The following is a 22,931-nucleotide window of genomic DNA, read 5'->3' on the forward strand; positions in this document are numbered from 1 at the left end:
TTGCGGAGTATTATAATGGTCTCACTTTTGTGAGTTTTCTCAATCTCTTCCTCAAGTTGTTAGTAGAACACATTCTTGTCTTTTTTGTTAGTGTGAAAGTTAGAAAACTGTTGTGTACACACCTTGAGTGTCATGAATTGAATAGATACAGGAATGGGACTTTCACAGGAAGACGACAAGCTGTTTCTAATAGCAAAACCTGCTTTCCTGTTTCTGCTGGGTTCCCATGCCAGAATATGATGTAATCATTCAGTTGGTCCAGTCGAGAAGAAAACAGCTCTGTTGAAAGACTTAAATGGAAGTGTCATCACTGATTTAAAAAAAACCAACCAAACAAAAAATCGAGTGTTGGATTGAACAGTATGGAATTTTATACTCCAGGGAGACTGAAATCAAACCCTAATAGTTCAAAGGACTACCACAATTCAAAGTTATCATGGATTTGGACAAAGATTATATTACAAGACTTGCAGAAAGCCATTAAATTGACTCCTGGGAACAAGGCGTCTGGCAACGATTGCTTGCCTGCTGAAGTCTACAAATGTGCCAACAATGAATCGCTTGGAAAGCCCCATGAAGTTATACTTCTCTGTTGGAAAGAGGAAGTGGTACTGCAAGATTTCAAAGACGCTCAGTTTGTACAATTATATAAAAACAAGGGGGATAGAAGCAGCTGTGAGAATCATAGAGGTATCTCCCTGTTGGATGTCCCTGAAAAAGTTGTCATTTCCTAGGCTGCAGTCTCTAGGTGAAACTATCTATCCTGAAAGTCAGCGCAGTTTTCGCTCACTCGGGTGCTCCACTGTTACATTTTTGGCTAAGCAGTTGCAAGAGAAGTGTAGATGGAAATGAATACCACTGAACGTGACCTTCATCGAACTCATGAAGACCTTCAGTATGGTTAACATACTGCGCCTTTTACTGTTCTGAAGAAACTAGGCTGTCTTCCCGAAACTGTTGAACATCGTTCACTCATTACATCAAGTTGTGAAGGCAACTGTAGTGGATGAAAGCAAAGAACCAAATGCCTTTGACCTTAGCAGTGGGTAAGAACCTATCTAAATTGCAGCAGAAGTTCACAATGCAGTTGTGCCTTTAATCTCGCTTTTTGCTGTGTACTTCTGTCCTCTCTACTCTCCCTCTCGCTAAGTGTCAGAGGTGCAAGAAGTGTGGGATTACTTGCCTCTTGGCCATTCAGCAGGGGGAGGGTGCAGCGAAAAGTAAGATAAAAGGCATCACTGTGCTGCGAATTTCCACTGTGATTTGGGTAGGTCCCTAATAATGCGGTGACACAGTGGTGTGCCTTAGCCCCTGTGCTTTTTAATATCTACTTTTTATTCCTGCTTCTTCATGCATTTAAGGACAGCAGTGATGGCATTTATCTTTGAATCAGACTCAGTGGAGGCTTGTTCAACATCGCAAGGTTTAGAGGAAAAAACCAAGATGAAAGAGCTGGTTCTCAGAGATTTCCTGTTTGTGGATGATGTGGTCTTGGTTGCTCGCAGGGAATTTTCCCTGCAAAGTCTCTTGGGAAGATTTTCGGGGTAAAACAAGAGCTTTGGGTTGACAGTCAGAAGAAGATGGTGATCATATACCAAGGGGTGGAAGAATCAATACCTGACATCACTCTGGAGGGTAAATCTCTTGATGTCCTTGACAGCTTTTGCTGCTTGGTTCTGCGATCAGCAGGAATCTTGACCTTTAGACTGAACTGACTAATTGAACAAAAAACCCAGATAAGAATGGTGTGCTGTTGCAGAAACACGTGTGGAATTAACAGCAAACTATCATTAAGGTGAGTAACAGGAGTATTTGGTTTTCATTTGCACCTGCCTACCAAGGCTCCCCTTTTCCCCAATACGTGAGAGATCATAGTGTGTTTTAAGCCATCTTACCCTTGAGTATATTAGCAGTTTGCCATTTCAAGCAAGGCATAAAAACAAGAAGATAAATTGGAGATGCATCATCAGCTTCTATGGAAATAAAATTACATTTTGTGCCCGATAGCCCTGGCATCTAGGATATCGGATGTCTTGTTGTTGCAATATGGCATGTCTAGTATATCCATGTTCTGATGACAGCTGCTCTGTGACCCAAAAGATGTGATCTACTCTATCCTAACTTTTATTATTATTTTCTTTCTACACTGGCAGAATGTCTGGGGTTATTTATGTTGCCAGTTGCAGATCTCTGGAATTGTCTCATTGTTTTCTTTAAGCTTCTGTTTTGGCTAGTTCCAGTACGGACAGTGAAAAGGTTTCTCTTGCAGTCTTTATGAATGCTTCCCGAGAGTGTGGAGACTAAAGTAATTCACATGCTCGTAAATCAGAGTAAAGATAATACGTGTTGTAGAAGTGCAGCACCTTGGTGATGCTAACCTATTGTTTTTATGATTTGAGTTTCTGCAGAGAGGAGGAAAAATAATAGCATGCAGATATTTAAATGCTGTTCTTTGTGGGATATTATTATTTTGAACCTATTGATGAATGACACTTGTACAGTCCATGTGAGTTGCCATGCCATATGTCTTCCTTTATGATATAGAATTGCTTCTCAGGCAAATGGTTTGATTATTGTGTTTTATCAACAAAGGACCTACTTTTTCTGGAGACTTCCTGGCCCGCCCTGGGTGGCTGATGAGCAGTGGTGGCTGCGATGTGGCCAGGCAGAAGCTGCTGCTGGGTGTGGGGGAAAAATGGCCACCTCTCCCTCACCGCTGCCAGGCCCTTGTTCCATCTGCTTGGAGCCCATGCCCAGGCTTTCCTGAAGTTACGCTCTACTCCCAAAGCTGCCCCACTTGGCATCCTGGTGGTGGCAGTGATGGCTGCAGAGAGGAGCCACAGGGCAGCTCTGGTGCAGGCTCCGGGAGGTTGTTGCAAGAAGGGCCTGGCAGTGGCAACGGGGAGGGGCTGCTTTTTCCCTGTGCCAGGCACCAGCTTCTTCCCGGCCACTGCTGCTCATCGTGGGCAGGCAGTCTGGAGCAGGTTTGGAACAGTCCAGGGTCCAGGCTGTGTGCATGGGTCCTGGCTGGTTTGGAGCTGGTCTGCTCTTGTTGGGGCGGACTGGGTGTAGGCTGGGGCTGTGTGCATGGGTCCCTGCCTGTACCGTGGGGCCAGTGGCGGTGGTAGGCAGAAGGAGCCACTATTGCTTGGGCAGTCCACCTGCAGAGCTGCCCCAGCCTCACTCCATGCTCTGAGTAGGATGTGCCATGGGCCAGACAGCACCAGGCAGGACCAAGGGACGCATTGTCGGCTGGACAAAGTCCCTCCGCAGGCCAGATACAGCCCACGGGCCCTATTTAGCTCACCACTAGCTGAGGTCCATCCTCTTTGCAACCACCCTTCAGTTAAAGGCTGCTATCAAATTCCCTTTGTCTTTTCTTCTGCAGACTAAATAAGCCCAGTTCCCTCAGCCTCTCCTCATAAATCATGTCCCCCAGTTCCCTAACCATTTTCACTGCCCTCCACTGGATTCTCTCCAACTTGTCCACATCCTTTTTGTAGGGCGGGGCCCAAAACTGGACACAGGACTCCAGGAGTGGCCTCACCAGTGCCAAGTATTGCAGTATTGTCTATTGAAAATCTCAAAGACAGGGTTGCTATACTTGGAACTGGGAGAACAGAAGTTCATGGATGAGAAAGCTGTAGAACTGCAAGAAGTTACAGCTAAACATTATTACACATGTAATAAGGAGAATAACTTCTTTATCTCTTGCAAACAATCAATCCTCTGGATCATGGTGTATGCACAAGAGGTCTGTGTAACCAGCACACCAGGACCTTCACTTTGTATGCATAGGCAGGAGTATGGAGGAGGGGAGGCTGTCCTGGGCCTACCATCCCCCTTTTAGACCATCGAGACAGAGTCCAAAGGCCAGACCAAGTCCAGACACTTAGCGCTTCGAAGGTTGTAGCTTTTGCCAGAAAGCAACAGATTAGAGCTGCTGCTGACTGCCTAAAGCCTCGGCAAGGGTGCTTATCTGTCAGGGTGATGTCCCTTAGCCTTTCTCCAACCAAAGAGTATCCACAAGGCAGTCAGGGCTAGGGTTTTGGGGCACCCTATACTTGCCTAACTCTAGAAGTTGCAATATTATGGTATTTTATAGGCGCTACCCTGCCACTGGTACCCCTACCACGTTGCCACCAGGCCGTCTAGTCGGCTGCAGTTTACAATCGTATCCTGGACTCATTGGTTCATAATAAATATGAACCAATTCATATTTATTATGTGATGATTTAGGAGAAGTCTTGAGATCTGGAAGAAGGAAAATATTAATGTTACCTGTATAAAGATCAGTTATCTTATTAAACAGAGCAAAAGGGTGGTTTTGTGATATTGTGATTAGGACCTTAATCTAGTATTTTGCGTAATAGATTTAAGTCTCTGCACTGCTTTGGAGTCCCTCCATGGCCTTGGGCAGGTCATTTAATATCCGTTTGTTGTAGTTCCCTATTTGTAAAATGAGAATAACAGTCCTGCCATATTTCTTGAAGGTTTGAGAAGATAAAGGTTTTGAAGTACTTGGAAATTATGAGAAATCTTCTGTACTTGTCACTTACGTTGGGGTCTCTTGGCCTCTCTCTAGTTCACATTTTCCTCATGGAACAGCCAACAGTTTTCTGTGTATTCTGGTAGTATGCAATAATAGCTTTTTGATAGTTTTTGAAAACTAAGCAGTGGGTGTCAGGAGAGGTAAAGTAGGAAGACTTTTTCAAAAAAAAAATATATATATTGCAGTGACTACATTTTTTTTTTTTTTAACAGAACATGCAAAACGAAAAATTGCTCAAACTCTCTGGTAACCAAAAATTGCTCAAACTCTGGCAATGACTGCTTTGGGTGCTTGCTATTTCTTTTTTTAAAAACTTGAACAGCATGGTGAGGAAATGGGTATTTTGAGTTTCAAATACAGCACAGGCAGTAGAATTATTCATGGTCTATGAGGAGGATGGGTTATGTTATAGAGAACTTTAGAATTGGTTCAGAGGCATCATGAAGAGGCATTGTTAAATAAAGAAAAAAAGTGTTTTGAGCTCATCGTGTCCTGTTTTATTGGCGAGTTAACCTTCATTGTGTCTGCATTTATCAAACATCAAAGTTAATTTAGATTAGATGATGGGAAAATTGTCTACATTCAGACTGTAAGGACATAATATATTACCTAAGAAAGTTATGGTATTTCCGTTACTGAAGGTTGTAGACAGGTCTCTGTCAGGAATGTTTTAGGTTCCTGCCTTTGGATAGAGAGTGGACTAGAGCAAGGCTGCTCATCCCCTGACCTGCAGGCCAAGTACGGCCCACTGAGCCATTGGCATCTGGCTCGCGGGGCTCTCCATGGGTTGTGAAATTTGGTGGTGGGGGAACAGTGGCAATTAATACCACCACCCCTCCCATGCCCTGCACCTCTTTCCCACTGCACAGCTGGATTGGGACTGGGCCACACCCCCTTTCCACAGGTGGCCAGAAAAGGAGAAGGCCATGCACCTTCTCCCCCTATGGCTGAATTGGCCCCCCATTCCCCTCTGGGCGGCCGGATTGGCCCTGCAGCACCCGCTGGATTGGGCCTGCCAGGGGGAATCCAACCAGTGGATGGGCCAAGCACTATCCATCCAGCCTGTGTGGCAAAAAGTTTGAGCACCACTGGATTAGAGGTCAAGGTCTTTTCCATCACTGTTTTCTATGAGTTTTTGAAAGCACTGCTATGTTGGTATGAATTGGATTTTATTTTCTTAGGTGAGTAGTAGGTCTTTTATGTTCTATAGGGAATTGCTAAAATGAACTGATCAAATGGTCTGATGCTTTTTCTCTTTCAGAAAGATGAAGGTAGTGATGCTAGTTTGAGTGATAGCCACATATCCCCTCCTGCCAAACGTACCTCGAAACATGCTGATCCTGTGTGCAAAGACAAATCAAAATCACGCAGTACTGGGCAGCGAGAGGAATGGAGCATCTCAAGTGGACAGTCCAGGTAAGCTGTTGCACTATCATTAGATACTCAGAAGTTTGAAATGCCCTGTTCCCAGGGTATTCTGCCCTGCTCTCACCTTCAGATCTCTCTGTCTCTTTGCAAAGCCCCTTCTTGAGCTGCCAGATCCCTTGGTCTCTTTCTCTGTCCCACTCAAGTTGTCTTTAGACCTCTTGGTCTTCCTCCTGGCCCTTTTCCAGGCTGTCAGCTTCTCTCTTAGTTCCTTGTCCTAGATCTGTTTTTGTTCTCCTTTTTCCCAGATGCTCTCTAGGCCCTTCGACCCATCGGGTCCTGCACTCTGTTCCTGGCCCCTCACTGGACTGCTGGACCCCTCTGGTCTCACTATGCCTGCTGGGCCTCACTATAAATCCTCAGGCCCTTCTTGCTGTGTATCATTATCTAGGCCCTTGGACCTTGCATCCTGGCTGGTCCTGCACTCCATTCCCAGTCTCTTGCTGGACCCTTTTGGTCCCACTATACTTGTTGGGCCTCACTATGTGGCTCAGGCCTCTCTTGCTGGGCCTCGACCCATGCTGTCCCAGTCCTTCCTGGCCCCTCCCTGGGCTTCTGGACTAACTTAGTCCCGGTCTTCCTGGTAAAGTACTTTTCTGTCAAGGTGTACTTCCCTAGCCTTCCCCCTCTATGAGGTCACTCAAAAAGCAGTGGGAGCTGAGGTTTTCCACCACCCCATTCTTGCCATTGGGTGACTCCCTTGATCAGGCCTAGCCTTGCCTGCTGGCCCCTGGGTCAGCTGACCTTCCAGTTAGGCCTGACCCTACCTGCGGGTGGCTCAGCAGTTGCCTGGCTTCTTAGTGGCAGGTATGCCACGTGCCCTGCCCCACAATGACTGCAACAAAAAATGGCCTGTTTGTTTTCCTAAAGTAAGCCAACCCACTTGTGTTTGGCTTGAAAATGCTTACTTAGAAGTTGAAACCATATTCTTCTGAGAGATTTTTTTTTTTAAGCCTAAGGTTTAAGGAAAGGTCTATTTTTCCATGAATCCTGTGACTTAGGTCCTTCCATCTGCCACCTTGATTCCCTCAGTTTAATGGGAAATGTTCTCCATTTGGAGTGTGGTAGGCCCAAACCCTACATTTATTGTTAATTTGTTCAATATTTTTCACTGACTTTATTGGAAGTTTTATGTACTTCAGGAAGAAGCAGTGGGTTCTAAGCTTAAATTAGGAAATTATTTTCTTTTACATTTTGCAGCTCCTTTTCAGTGTTGTTTTCAGCTGTTCTCCATTTATTACACTACCGTTGGATGATGCAGGAGTTCAGTAGCCACACATCCCCTCCTGCCAAATGTACCTCATAACATACTTATCTTGTGTACAAAGATGAATCAAAATCACACAGTACTGGGAAGTATAGTAATAAAAATACTGTGGGCAAAAGTACTATGACTTCCATATAGCCAAAACAAATGAGTCATTTGTTTCCTTTTCTGACTCATTAATCCAATCTGAAGAAAGTTACCAGTGATTACAACATTCTTCAGATTGCACACAGGTAATTACCAGATTATGTAGACACCAGGCCCCCAAGAGCTTGAAGCAGTCATGTCTGGGGCTGCTTTTTTGAGGATTTGCTATAGTCTTGGTCCTTGTGACAGCAGCTGTTTGTTCTGTAGGATTAAACATTCTTTCAGACATGTATTGTTTTTAACTGCAGCGGGATCACAGGAAAGTAGGGCTGGAAGGGTCATCTAGTTCAGGCCCCTGCTTAAGGCAGGATCATCCCTGACTAAACCATCCCAGTCGGGTGTCTGTCCAACCTGCTCTTGAAAACCTCTGAAGATGGAGAATCCTACAGCCTCCCTGGGTAGCCTGTTCCAGTCCTTGACAACCCCCGTAGTTAAAAAGCTTCACATACACTCCGGTGTTAATTTCCCCTGCTGCAGCATGAAGCCATTGCTCCTAGTTTTGTCCCCTGCAGCATGGAGAAAAGCCCATCTTAATCCTTCTCTGTAGTCACGCTTCAGGTATTTGAAGATTTTTATCAAAGCACCCGCTTCAGTCTTTTTTTTTTTCAGACTCAATAACCCGTATTCTTTCAGACCTTCTTTAAGTTTTGCCTCCTAGGCCTTCTAATCATTTTCATTCCTCTTTTCTGGATTCTCCTGTTGGCTACATACTTTTCCAACTGTGGGTCCAAAGCTGGACATAGTACTTCAGGTGAGACTGAATAGAGTGGAAGAATCACTTTACTTGATTTCCAAATGACACTCCTGTCTTGGATTCATGCCAAAACAAAGTTGCCTTTGGGATGCACCATGCAACATTCATAGATATTCTGCCAGATTAGATTTACCCCTGTGGTGTTTAGTCTTTCTGTAGCTAGTGTGAAGCTGTTCATTTTCATGCCTGTATATATTATAATATTTGATATAAATGTACTTTTGTGGTTTCATGTTGTAACTGGAAGAGAATCCAATAATTCAGGGGTGCTCAACCCCCAGCCTGTGAACGAAATCCGGCCCACAGTGCTGTGTCATCTGGCCTGTGGGGTAATCCAGGGTCTGGACCTTTGATCGGAGAGTGGTGGTACCACTCTCCTCTTGCCAGACTTCCTGACCTATGGAGAGCTTCAGGTCTTGCATACTGGTTGGGGCACCTGATTCCAGCACACAGGGCAAGGTGAAAATGGCACTGGGTGGCAGGGGCCAATCCTGGTTGGATGGGGGTGGTGCTGTGTTCCCCAGGACCTAATCCCATTGCCTGGGGAGGGAGGAGGTGGTGCTGGATCTCAAGGCTGGGCCTGGCTTGCAGATTGGCCTTTCTCCATGTATTTGGCATGCAGAGGCAAAAGGTTGAGTGCTGCTTAAGTAAATTATTCAGAAAACACCAAAGAGACATCCAGGTGGCATGCATCTTTGGCCAGGCAGTGTGGCTGTGATGGGTGTTCAAGAAATAATCGCTATTCTCATTCATAGAAGGTTGTATTTGCTGCTTGTACAGGTTGAAACAATGAATTACTAAATTGTGCCCAAAAGCTTTTGTCTGGCAAAGGGAGTGATGTGCCTTCAGCCACTTCCACTAGGTAGAGAGGGACACTTCATCTGCTTAATATACATTCTCTCCAAAAACAAGAGAGAGATTTGGAAGATATAAAAGTTTGTGCTCAAGGTTGAGGGAGATGTTTAGGAAATCCCTATAGAAGAGGGGTGTTTCCTGGCCCCAGCTTCTAGGTGTTCTTGAATTTAGGGCTCAGGTATGGCTGAGGGAGTCTGTAAAGTAACAGCGTGCTAGATAAGAAAAGCTATCTGTAGGGAAATAGCTGATTAGCAGGGATTACGCTGAAGCTGTTTCTAGATAGAGAAGTAGGGTGACATCTTGTATTTCTGACCTTTTATTTTTTCCCTCTCTCTTTCTCAAACTATAGCTGCTTCTGCACATATGATTTATTTTTTCTGGAATAAAACCTTTTTCCTGTTTTTCCCTACTGATTGTCTGTGGCAAGCAGGATCACAAAATGATCTAATACAGGCATTCTGTTTCCTTGCAAGAAAGGAATCTGCTTCCCTATTTTTTATTTGCAAACCCAGGATGATAACCCCAAAGAGTGGCAGAGCTTCCTTTGCTGGAGCTGCAAAGGTTTGGACTGGGGTGTGTATGGGAGACCTAAGGTTGGTTAGGGGTCAGGAGTCACACCAGGAGCAAGATCTAGTCTATCTACTAAAACATGCAGCAGAACAGGGAGGGGGAGAGAAGTTTGCACCTTGAGGTCATCCCAACATCTTAACAGCACAGGGTTTGTCACAACTCAAGTTTGTAGATTCATAGCTATTGGAGTTGGAAGGGACCTCAGCAGATTGAGTCTGACCCCCTGCCCCAGGCAGGTAAGAGCGCTGTTAAGACAACCTGGTATGATTTTTTTTGAAGCAAAATGACACTGTTAGCTTATATTCAGCTTATAGGCCCCAAGTCCTTCTCTGCAGTACTGCAGCCTAGCCAGTCATTCTCCAGTCTCTATTTGTGCATGCAATTATTCTATCTGAAACGCAGGACTTTGCACTTGTCCTTGCTGAATTTCACCTGATTGACTGTAGACCATTTTTCCAGTCCATTCAGGGTATTCTGGATCGTAACCCTGCCCCCCAGAATGCCTGCAACTCCACCCAACTTGGTGTCATCTGCAAAATTGCTAAGCATGCACTCCATCCATCATCCAGATCATTAATGAAGATACTAAACAGCTCTAGACCCAGGACAGACTCCTGGGGAACCCCACTTGAATACCTTTTCCCAGCTAGATATTAAGTCATTGACTAGGCTCCTTTTCCCCTCAGACTTGCCTCTCGGGGAGGGTCCTTCCCACCAGTTTGCTGAGTTTGTTAAAGTCTCCTTTCCTGAAGTTCAGTGTCCATATTCTGTTGCTCTCATTCCTTCCTTCCCTTAGGATCTTAAACGCTTTCATTTTGTGGTCACTGCTACCTAAGTTACTTTTAGCCCTTCTCAATCAGATCCCCTCCCTGGGTTTTGAACAGCGGGTCAAGAAGAGCTCCCTTCCTAGACGTCCTGTTTCCCATCTGCGTCAAGCAAGTTACTCCCAGCACGCTCCAGGAATTTTCTAGACTGCTTGAGCAGTGCTGGGTTTCTCTCCCAGCAGATGTCCTGATAAATCCCTCAGGAGAAGCAGGTCCTTTGATTTGAAAGCTTCTGTCAGTTATTTAAAGAAGGCCATCTCCACCTCCACCCTTACCACCTGAGCCCTGAGGTGGCCTGTAGCAGACGTTCACCGTGACATCCCTCCTGCTGCTCTGACCTTTCACCCAGCGGCTTTCGACAGGCCTACCTTCCGCTGCGTACTACACCTGAGAGCGCCTGTACATCTCCTTTACGTATGTGTGTGTGTAATGGCAACACCTCCTCCTTTATTCCCCTGCCTGTCCTTCCTGAGCAAGCTAACCCCTGCCATGAGCATACTCCAATCATGTGGACGATCTCATTACCTCTCTGTAATCCCAATTGTATCATAATTCTGAGTTTGGACAAGGACAGCAGTTGTCAGTCTTTGTAGACTCAAGGCACCCTTGTCAGACTTGTGGCACCCCTTAACTTCCCTGAACTGAGTGGCACACTGTTTCAATAACTAATTTATTTCCGAAAGTGTTTACCTCCTTGCGGAGGGGCCGTGCAGTGGTGACAGGGAAGTGGCCAGGCAGGGAGAACCTGAGGCTGCCTTTATCTGCTTGTTACCTCACACTTAGAGCATGAGCCTTTTTCTATTTTTTTTCTCACATCCTGCAGCACCCTTCAGAGAATCTCGCAGCACCACAGGGTGCCCCATCACCCTGGTTGAGAACAGCTGCAATAGGATCTCCAGTTCTTCCTGGTCCCCATGCTTCTTGCATTAGTATATAAATGCTTCAGGTCCCAAGAATATTCCTAAGGCTTCTGTTATTTGCTTCCCCTTACTAAGTTTTTATCCATGTCCCCAGGCTCTTTACTTACCTGAGGTTTTTCGTAGTCATCTTCTAGTGAACCTAGTTTAAGGCCCTCCTCACTAGGCTACCAAACCTGTATGTAAAGACACTCTTCCCTGTTTTCCTGAGCTAGACCTTATCTCCTCCCAGTAGCTCTTTGCCCTGGAATACCACCCCGTGGTAAAAGAAGCTGGAGTCCTGCTAGCAACACTGTCTAGGCAGCCATTTGTCAATCTGAAGGTTGCATCTTCTAGACAGACCTTTACACTTGACTGGAAGGATTGATGAGAGCATGTATAAACAACAGTATTTCATTGTAAAACTACAACCCCCTGGGAAAGGTCACATTTTGAGTCTAAATTGATGTGAGGGGGGAAAAGAAAGGTGGGGATAAACAAGATAAGTGTTTGAACTGAGAATCATATGCATGTAGGGCAACTACCTTTTTAAAATGCTTAGGTGGGATGCATCCTTTCCTCCAAACTGGTGGCATGGCTGGAGCAGGACTGAGTCGGATGCGGGCTGTCCTCTGAGGTCTCGGGACTCCCCACCCTAATTCCTTCCCCACCAAGAGCCCCATACTGGCCATGTGCTCCCTGGCAGCAACAGGGGGCACAGCTCAATGCCACTGCCACCCCCTCTGGTACTGGGTGGGCATGGGGCACCTCGTCATGGTGGTGTGGGGCTTGCCAGCCACAAGCCCGTAGTGGGCTGCCCATATCCACCCCTGCCCCATACACAAATTTGGGGAGGGGGCCACAAATTTGCCCCTTCATAGGGGTGCCCTGACTGGGCAGCAGCCCCTTCCCCACTCTCTACCTCACCATGGAGGGGCCTTGATTTGCACCTCCTTTTGTTCCCCCCATGCCTCTTCCTCCCTCATAAACTTAGTGCAGGGAGCTGCTTTCCTTGCTGCCTGGCTGTGTTCCTGGCCACATGCATGTGTGCAGGTGGGCACATACATGTGCTACCCCCTGCTTCCTACTCCTGGCAGCCCCTTGCAGGCTGGAATGCCACCAGCCTGCAAGGGGAAACCTGCCATTTCCTGTGGCTCCCTGCATGATGCTGCGAATCCAGAACAAATGCTGTCTCCGTCGTGCAGCTCAGGACTGGGACTTGAGGCTTCCATTCCAGGATGTGTCCCTCCCAATTACGCACCGGTGGTCACCCTTAGAGGTACACTGATGCATCGGTTTGATACTGGATCAGCACCGATATAAAGAAAGATGTCTATATCGGAATTTGGCTGATAAATGGTCCATGCGTGCATGCAGCCGCAACATAGCACATAGGCAGTGAGGAGCACAGCCAGCAGCATGGAGAGCTGTGTGCAGCTGGTAAGTCTGGTGTGGTGGAAGGAGAAGGGCTTGGGAGGGCAGATCAAAGCTCCCATGGTGAGGAGGAAGTTGGGCAGGGCCTGGGGCAGGCGCTGCCCAGCTGGGGCGGAGGGGTGTGTGATGGAGCCACAGCTCATCTGGGGGGCGTGGAGAGGAGGGAGCTCCTGCCACTGCGCCATTGCTCCAGGAGGGGATGGGGGTGGGGTGTGCTCCCAGATCTGTGTGGGGTGGGTGGTGGCTATGGGGTGGCTATGGCAATTTTTGGGGTGGCTGTAAACCACCCCCCCACCCTGCCTGCAGTCCCAGTGCTGCTGCAGCCTGCCCTGCCCGCACCCAAGCCCCACACAGATCTGGGGGGCACATACTCCCCCCTACCCTCCTAGGGTGCATGCAGCAGCTGGATCTGCCCCTCTCCCCCACACCTCCTGGATGTGCCGCAGCTCCATCCAACACCCTGTCCTGCCCCAGCCAGGGAGTGCCTGCCCCAGCCCCATTCCCTCCCTCACCACAAGGGCCTTGATCTGCACCTCCCCCATACCCCTTCCCTCCCCCTCCCCTTCCATCACAACAGACTTAACAGCTTCATGTAGCTATATCAGAAATCAGATTGGTATCGGCTGATATGCCTCCTTAAAAGTTGGCTTTCGCCCCCAAAAATCTCTCTGTTGGTGCATCCCTGATCACCATATATGAATGTAATGTTATGTAACGTTTCACTTAGGTGTGCTTTTTTTGTCCAACATCTACCAAAATCTTGAGGTTTTAATGGATCAGATTGTTTTGCTTTATAGAAATGTAGTATGTGTTTCTTAGGCAAGTAACAGGAGAAGGCCCATATCCTAGCTAGGGATGTAAATATTAAAAATGAATTCCATTTAGCTTTCTCATTTAGCTTTCTCCAAGTATATCAGATAAATGGTGATCTGATAGCACATGCCTGGTTTAGTGACTTATGGCAGAAACGGCCCTGGCCCCTTATGTCTTCACCATGCACCCAGCACTGTGTGGGCTCCAGTCCACTGGTGGGTGCTGCAAGTGGGGGCCAGTTGTTATATTTGCTAAATGGATTTAATTTTATGTTCTAAGAACTTACTTCTCATTTTTCTTTTGCTTGACTTGACTAGTTTCAGGCCATGGACAAACCCTCAGTTTTCTGTCAAGTGTTGCAGTGTCTTAGATCTTGATAGTGGCTTCTTCACTAGAACAGAGCATAAGTGAAGTAGTAAAGCCTGTAAGTGCAACAAATGCTGCTATATTTCTCAGATGCTATAAGTATAAAACTAATGAACATGTGAAAGTGTCAGCCTTAGTCCTAAACCAAATTCTTCAGGGTTTAGGGCTAAGGAGCTTCATATTTAGCAAATGTTAAAAGTGAGTATCCTTTTTATGTAACGTTAAATGCTTTCTGTAATAATGAATGTTTTTTTTTTTCTGTTTCAAAAGTAGCATTTTGTTAGTAAATGAACGCTTGACGTTTTGTGTATATAATGTTTTTTCTAGGTTAACATCTCAGCCTGGTGCTACATTACCAAATGGACGTAGCTTATGTAAGTGTATTCCTTCTTGGTTATTTTACATCCGTGTATTATCTTAATACGTTTTGTGTTATTTTATGTTGTATGAATTTTTTACTCCGTTATTCTCTCTGCCTGGCTTCATCTAGAAATGTCCTCTTTTGGCATTTTGGATGCTTCCTTTGGGGACAAAAAGCACTAAAACACAATTTTGGTTTTCATCTTAGTTCATGCATCTTATTTATGACCCCCTAGCCATAACCTTGCTCCCGAACTTTACTTTTATGAGATGGCCCATTTTAATTTACCTAATTTCTTGTCCCTCCTTAATTCCTGGCTTTCTGTGGCTCCTCAAAATGCTTTACTACTGTTTGTTATACCTGCACTTGTCTGTTGTTTCTGCCATTGTGGATCAGCTTTCTGGTGTATCTTTACTAAGTTTCCAACTCACTTTTCTTAACTAGAAATATATTAATCTTCTATGACCCTGTTTCTATAGTAGGGTTACAGTGGTATTGTAGCCATGACAGCTCAAAAAATATGCAAGAAGCAAGGTTTTTGGCAATTTTTGTTGAACCAACTATAATTGAGAGAGGTGTTAGTAAGTTTTCAGGCACAAAGTGCCTTTCTTTAGGAGACATGAAGTGCACTTCCTGCCTGAAATCATGTCTATTCCCTGTTACATTCTCTCCCCTTTAGTTGTGTATTAACTCTCCAAGTAAATTCAGCCCCATCAGGGATTTTTGGGTTGTATTACTGTACTTATTTTGGGTGTACCTAAGAACTAAGTAAGATTTGGGAGCTCATTGTGCTGGCACTGTACACACATATAATAGCAACCACAGATACGTTATGCAAAAGTCTGTTCTGTCAGTCTGATAGAAACCCATTTAAAAGAAAGAGTAAGAACTAAAGGTATACTAAGAATGTGTTTTGATTATAAAGTTAACTCTAGAACAGGGATGGGCGGTATGGTTTGTCTGGCAGGCCGTTTTATCTGACCCACGGGGCCCCTAAAAAATTTAGAAAATTATTATTTATCTGCCCCTGGCTGCCTGTCACGCGGCCCTTGATGCCTTGCCAAAACTCAGTGAGTGGCCCTCCACTCAAAATAATTGCCCACCCCTGCTCTAGACTATGGAATCGTGGGTGTTTTAAATCTTAATTTATTACAATAGGAGGTATACTCATTTATTACAATAGGAGGTATACTCATGCAAATAAGTAGCTTGTTAAACAGCATGGTGAGGAACTTTAAGTACATTTGTGGGGTTTTTTACAGTGACTTCCATGATGCACATTTAAAGGGGAGCGTCTATATGCTCCTTAATATCATTGGGGGTTTTATCTTCGTTGAGTAACCTCTTAGTTTTTTTATGATGATGTTATACTATTTCAGAATGCAGGATAATACAAATTTCTTTTAGCTCTCAAAAGCCATTCCCTTCGAGGGGAAAAAAAGGGAGATGGGGACCATGCTTGCATAAACGGAGATATAGAAGTCAGAAAAAGTTGTCGGTCCAGGAAAAACAGATTTGAAACTTTGAATCAGAGTTTGCTATTTGATCAGCTAGTAAACAGGTATGTGAGGATACTAAATTTACATTCTTTATAAAGCATCTTGGTTATTTAAAAGATAGTGATTCCTTTACTATTTCATGATTTTTTTAGTTAGGGCTAAACGGCATTATCATCTGTTAGAGGTTGAGCAGATCTTGTTTGTGTTACTGAATCATAAAATGGCAACAGGTGTGTAGTTCTTTACCCTTTGTTAGTATAAAGGTAATGCATACAGGATTAATGTCACTTTTTGACATTTACAATACAAAGTAGATTAAAAAAAGGGAGATACAGGCTTGGGAATCAGAAATTCCTAGTTTCTTCTGTGTTCTTAGGCAAGTCATGTACCCTGATATGTGTATACATGTTCAAATAATTTGGGAGAATTTTTCCAGGTTTGTTCTCTTGGTAAAAAACAAACAAAACCCTCCCAACTTACCTGGTGATGCCTGAACAGACATTCAGATGCTGAGCCTCTGGAGAGCAGAGACTTTACAATACTGATGTCCCCTCATTCTCCAGCTGCACAGTTTCAGCAGCGCAAGCTTTTCACTCTTCAGGGCCTCAGCACTTGAATTTCTGTACGAGTGGCTCTGGGTAACTTTCTCTGCCAGGAGAACAAGCCCTGTCTCCACTTTCCTGCTTGTAGGATGGGTATAATAGTTATCTCTGAGACACTAAGTACAGGGATTAGTATTTGGAAGATGTTTTAAATGTGAGATATTTTCTATAATTAAGTATGATTTCTATATTACCAATAAATCTATTCTGCTGAATTCCATCTTTCATTTTTCACAGTATTTTTTCAGTGTACTTGGTGAGCTGCTAACATCAGTTTACAAGTTATGTATTCTTTTTTGGTGTGTATGAGCCAACTTCTTATACTTGCCCCCACCATATCAACAATAGTAAAAAAACAAATAAAAAATTTACCTTGTGAACTGTAATTTGGTAAGATTATGATGCTGTAATCTATATGTACATTTATTTTGGTACAGGGCATCTGAACTAGCCCAGACCAATTATGTTGTACATCAGAAATATTTTTATAATTATTCATAAATTATACTGTTCAACTCACTTTAAAACTTTCATCAACTTCAGCTTGGTTAGGATATCACTGCTTAGATTTTAAAGTGTTCATAGGAAGCTTTAAAAGTTGCAGGATTCTAAGGGAAAGAAGGTACCCCATGACCTTTACCAGAGTTGGCAATAATTAGTCGTGACAGTCAGGTGGTTGGGTCTGGCTAATATCTGGTCATCTTCCAGATGAGTAGTCTATCTTCATTACAGCTGTTACTTGCGGAGTAGCAATAGTTTGTCTGCACTTTAGGTATTGAAGATAAAAGTCCTTTTAACTCCAAATGAAATCAGACAAGTGAAAGAAAGGATGCAAGAGTGAGCCAAATTAATGAATAACAGGGATCTGTATGAATCTGCTTCATTTGATGTATTTTGTATATTAAAAAAAACAAACCTTTATCTGTTTATTAGCATTTATATGAGGAAAGGGATAGACCTTTGGATCAAGACTGAGACATATTTCCAGAAAGACATGACTGCTTACTTTGCTTTATTATGTAGATAAAAAGTTCAAGTTCTCAGATGAACAGTTTGGTTCTTTTTTCTCCCCAGTTTTAAAACTAATTCCCACACCTGAGAAGAGAATTCATACTTTATATTTGAATGCACGTTATGCTTGATTCCAAGCCCAGAAGATTAATATTTTTTTCTTATGCATATTCTTTACTATCCTCCTTTGGTTTTCTTTAGTATGGTTTATAGTTCAGTTAATTGATAGATCAAAGAGTTGCAGGGAAGAATTAAATAATTGTATTCATCTGTAGATTTTATTATATCCATATTTCTTGAAATGACTATAAACCTATCACTTACATGTTACATTATTTATAATATGTGTAAAATGTTGAGTTCCACTATTTTAAACATTACTTTTTTTACATTATTATATATATTTAGTACTGCTGAAGCTGTACTACAAGAAATGGACAATATTAATATCAGGCGTAATAGGCGATCTGGAGAAGTAGAACGGCTGCGAATGTGGACAGACACAGAATTTGTAAGTTCTGATTGGTTGCAAGTAACACGATGGTTATAAGTAACACAATGGGTGGGGTGTGTGTGTGTGTTATGAAGCTCCATTAGGTTGGATGCCTCAATGTCTAACATTATAAAATATCCCATGTTGGCATAAATAAGCATAGAGTACAGTTTAGTTGTATTTAATTACAAATATATGAATGGGCCATCAGGCTTTGTTCAGTGAGGAATTGACTTCCCTATTCTCATGTTACACAGATATTCTTAACTCGGGAGGGAAGCATGGTCTAGTGCTCTGAGAACGTGGCCAGGTACCATGAACTCCTGAGTTCTAGTACAAGGGTTGATACTGACATGCTCTATGTCCCTGAGACTGTCATTTCCTTAATCTCCTTGCTGGTAAAACAAGTACCTTTAATAGCTCATGTTTCAGGATCGTTTGCTAGAAAAATGTATTGAAGGTGAAAGTCTCATATGTAGGTTGTACTGGTACAGAAAGTGTGGGCTAACTGTGCAGTTGCAAGGAATTACGTTGATTTATGTGCAAATTCATTTTATTTTAGGAAAACATGGACATGTATTCTCGAGTAAAGAGGAGGAGGAAATCACTGAGGAGAAATAGCTATGGTATTCAGAACCATCATGAAGTGTCCACTGAAGGGGAGGAAGAAGGTAAGGATGGTACAGACTTAGTTTTTTCAACACACTTATGAAACAAATCTGTCTTGAAGTAATGACAGAAGAAATACCGTATTTTTCGGACCATAAGACGCACTTTTTTCCCCCCAAAAGTGGGGGGAAAACGAGGGTGCATCTTATGGTCCGAAGGTGTGTGTCCCGGGGAGACGGGGCGGAGCTTGCCCGCGGAGGCGGCGGAGCCGGAGCGGGACATCCGCCACTTGTTTACACCGGAAGCCGGCGCCCGTGCCGGTGGCCGGGAGCCGGCAATAAAAATGGCCGGCCGGAACAGACGGGGCAGGAGTCCGAAGGAGGGACTCGCTGCCGCGGAGACTGAGGCTCCAGGAGGGGAGCCTGCAGGCGGCTCCGCACCAGGCGGGAGCGCGGACCCCGGCGGGGAGGGGCCGTCCGCCCCGGCGGAGAGAGGGACAGCAGCAGCAGCCAGACCCAGGACCCCGAGCGGAGAGTGGCGGATTGACCCAGAGGAGGAGGACACCAGTGATGGGGAGTACTGGGACTGTGCCCCGCCAGCCCACGGAACTTACAGGTCGGGGGTTTGCGCGGGGGCCTGGGAGGGCGCCGGCGAGGCACCGTAGGCGCCTAGACCGGTGCCGGACACTAGCGGCCAGGAACCCGGTGGGGAGTGCCCCCGGGAGGACCCCGAGCGAAGGCTTGGTGCTGGCCGGATAGGTTCCTGGCCACGGACAACGGATCCGGCGAGGAGCATTGCCAGGGAGGTCCGGGCGAGGGCCAGGGCCTCGAGCACAAGAGGACCCAAGGGGGCGTGAGGCCGGGGTGTGAGGGGGTGGCGGAGCCCCGCAACGTGACCGTCGGGGACCCGGGCTAAGGAGAACCAGGAGCCGTCCCACTGAACCTTACAACAAGTCGTGGCGGGCGAGAACCAGGGCGGGAGCCTGGTGACCCAACATCTACTCCGGACCAACGGCGGCCCAGGGGAATAGCGGCACCCTTCCACCGTGAGCCGCTATCCCGAAGGGGGGTTCACCCTTCCCCTTTCCTAGCCCGACGGTCACAGTGTGGTACCCCAGAACATTTGTTTGTGGTCCCATGCGCCCGTTTACCGTCTGCTGTCTGCTGCCGTTCCCGTGCTGTGGATTGCTGTGTGTGTGGGGGAAGTCCCGCCTCCTGGAGTCTCAATGTCAGTCAGTCAGGTCACATGATTGGCACAGCGCACGCCTCCCCTGCGTGTGTGTGTGACACTGACAGACTGACAGGATTAGAACGTTGAGATAGGAGGCAGCTAGGTACGGTACCAGGTAACATCCCAGCCGGGACTGTGTGATGCAACACAGTGCCCTGACAGGCAGGCAAGGAGCCCGTCATGGCAGGAGAGACACACATAGTCTCTCCTGCCGTAAAAACTGGGTGCGTCTTATGGTCAGGTGCGTCTTATGGTCCGAAAAATACGGTAACTCTTGTGTTGATAGAAGTAAGCAGTGCAACAGAGAATTTGTACTGTTTGTTTTCTGGATCTGGCTCTAGAATTGTTTAACTGACTATTTGAATGGGACCACTGGAAGTATGCACTGTAAAATTCTCCTCTTTAGCATGCAGATTTATGATCTTAACAGATCTTGGTATTTTCCAGAATTAAAGTTTTTGTTTAAAAAAGAAATTGCTTAAATTGGTATTCCAAATGTGGAACAAATTAAAGCAGTATTCCTTACTTAGTTAACTGAAACAGTTGCTCTGGTAAATGTAAACTGTCCCCATTAATCACAGCAGGGTGTTAATTCTGGAACCCAATGTTGGCAATTTAAAAATCATTAACTATTACTTGAGTGATCATTCTAGCAGTAGTATCCAGCTGTTCTCTCTATCTTATGTGTTTAGGTTTATTTGCAAGAATTGCATATAGGAATTAGCCTGCTAATTTTGCAGTTGTAATTGTTTCCGTGTTAATAAAAAATCATATATTTTATATAATTATCATAGAAAAATCAAGAGGAAGAAGGTATTCTAGGTTGCTGGAAAGTTTTTTCAGGGAGGTAGGAAATAATTATTAAAGAAAAAAGGTGGGTAATGTAATTAGCTTGTTTAAAACAACTTAGTAAACACAAAACTACTAAAAATTCTGTTTATTTAAAAAAAAAAGGGTGGATGCTAGAGGGAAAGCTGGCAAAATATCTCATAGGCTTCCATGTATTATTTGTTTACATTGACTCGTAGGAAAAAAATATCTTTTTAGATTTAGAAAAGCTGTGTTTTAGAATTGGGGATGAAGCTGCCTCTGGAATAAATTACCAGAAGTATTCACAATGTTTGTACTCTTTTAAAGAATCTCAAGAGGAAGATGGAGATATAGAAGCAGAGGAGGCAGAAGGAGAAGAAAATGATCGACCGTATAATTTAAGACAAAGAAAAACTGTAGAAAGGTATCAAGCACCTCCAATAGGTAAGGGAGCAGGACCATAGGTTTCCTTCTTAAATCAAATCAAATATGATGTCTCTCTTAGCTTTGTTGCTGTTTAGTGGATCTCAAAGACTCTATATATTTTCTCTGCAATGTACCTTAATAGTTTCGTCCTACTTTCTCTGGTCACTGAGTAAACCTTGTCTGGTAGTGAAAGCATGCAACGGTATGCAAGGAGAAATTTTGTTCCTCTGTTGGACTTGCTAAGTGACCTCCTGAAGGTTATGCACCTCTGCTCTACTGTTTGACCCCTTGCACATGTTCATTTAAAGATGCACTGGGATTTGATTCCCCTGTTCTAACAATTGCACCTTCTGTCATGCCACATGTGCATGGCAGGATGCCTGATTTTTGAGATCAGTGATCAGAACTTAATGGCACCATTACTATTTGCCAGTTTAGGAGGAGCCCGGGCTCCCAGGATTCCCTTGCATTGGTAAGTTGAAAGCCAAGTGCTACAGCCTGGGGCTGCACTGGGGTATTTCCAGACTCTTCTGCACTCCTGGAGCTAGAAGAGTAAGCTAATTGCTGGTCCTAGCTTTGAGACCCCAGTGAAGCCAGTTACAGATTCCATTGCAGTCCCAGTGAGTTCCAGACCCCAGTTTTGTCATGCGGGTCTGATGGTCTTTCCTTGCCCCAGGATCACACCAAAGCCAGTGTCAGACTTTGTGGTCCTGAGGCTCTTACCAGTAATCAGCTGATTATTAGCCTCACCCCTGGGACTGCACCAGAGCATGTTCAAGGTACCCACAAAGTCTTGGGCTTGGGACTGACAACCAGCTGATCGTTGGTGCCAGTCCTGGGGCCACAGTGAAGCTGGTCTGAGACTCCTGTGCAATTCCAGAGGGCGGGACTGACAATCAGCTGCTCATCAGTTCCAGGCCTGGGACCATGCTGGTGCTAGTTCAAGACTTGGGTGTGGTCCTGGGGCTGGAACCAGCAATCAGTTGGTTGTCAGTTGCAGATCCAGGACCACACTGCGGTCTTGAGCCAGTTCTGGTTACCCTACCACACATTCAGTTTAAAGTGCAATGGAAACCAGCCACAAAAATGATGCAGGTCTTTTGTAGAACGTTTTATCTGGTTTCCTGTTCTCAGGTCATTAATTCCTTCAACATGCAGCATGGTTACTATTTATGGCAAGATTAACAGACTAAATCACATCTTAATTTTAGTATCTATCGGGGCCCCAGAATCCACTGTGGGCAAAGGAGGAGAATCGCTCTTTGTGTCTAATGGAATTCTGTATAAAGTTGCTAAATATGTATATAGGACCTCTTGTGGTTAATGCAGCATGGAGTGTGTTGTACTCAATGTAGCAAGACCAGTAACTGCCACATCCAGTCTGACAAATGCTGTTAACAACCTGACGCAGAGATAGTTTAGTTTGGGGTGAACGGAAGCCTGGATAAGAGCTCACTGTTTAAAGTTTAATGCAGAGAAAGTGGCGATGCAGCTAGGTTAGGCCAGTAGCTGATGGTAGTTTTGCCTGTTCCTCTAATTAAAAAGTACCCTGCTTTTATAACTGGAGGTGCTCGGCACTATATTGGCTCGGCACTGATTTTAAAAGGAAAATAAACATTGGCAATCAGCTTTGTTTGGCCGACTTAGCTGAAAGAGTCACCAATAAATGCAACGTGCGTGTGCGCAGCTGCAGCATGCATGAGGCCAGGAATGCACCAGCACACATGAGGCCAGGGAGTTTGTAGTGCAGCATTCTTTTGGTAAGCCTGTGGGGAGGGAAGGGTTGTGGGGGATGAAAAGGGCATGGGGATATGCAGATTGAGGCCCTGTGGTGAGGGAGGGAGTGGGGCAAGGGACAGGCAATACCCAGTGAGGGCAGTCAATATGACCCTGGGGACAGAGCCCGTGGGTGGCTTGTCCAGGGGTAGTGGGCAGGGGGCTGGGGAAGGGGGGTGGCTCCTGGTTGCTGTGCTTACCCCTGAGGAGG

At 45.1% G+C, this 22,931-nt stretch overlaps 1 protein-coding gene across 2 annotated transcripts in view; it reads left to right on the forward strand.

Annotated features, from left to right (window-relative positions):
- The window catches only part of ATAD2B (ATPase family AAA domain containing 2B), a 140,693-nt gene that overhangs the window by 22,686 nt on the left and 95,076 nt on the right, over window positions 1-22,931 (forward strand). For both annotated transcript variants that reach the window (XM_090031510.1, XM_090031517.1), the window contains exons 2-7: window positions 5,814-5,968; window positions 14,231-14,277; window positions 15,672-15,825; window positions 17,785-17,887; window positions 18,432-18,540; window positions 20,846-20,962. In XM_090031510.1, coding sequence (XP_089887636.1) covers window positions 5,814-5,968; window positions 14,231-14,277; window positions 15,672-15,825; window positions 17,785-17,887; window positions 18,432-18,540; window positions 20,846-20,962 — 685 coding nt within the window. The remainder of the gene's footprint in view (window positions 1-5,813; window positions 5,969-14,230; window positions 14,278-15,671; window positions 15,826-17,784; window positions 17,888-18,431; window positions 18,541-20,845; window positions 20,963-22,931) is intronic.

This window comes from Crocodylus siamensis, chromosome 1, assembly GCF_052110815.1.
Source record: "Crocodylus siamensis isolate JL-2025a chromosome 1, ASM5211081v1, whole genome shotgun sequence".
Lineage (NCBI taxonomy): Eukaryota > Metazoa > Chordata > Crocodylia > Crocodylidae > Crocodylus > Crocodylus siamensis.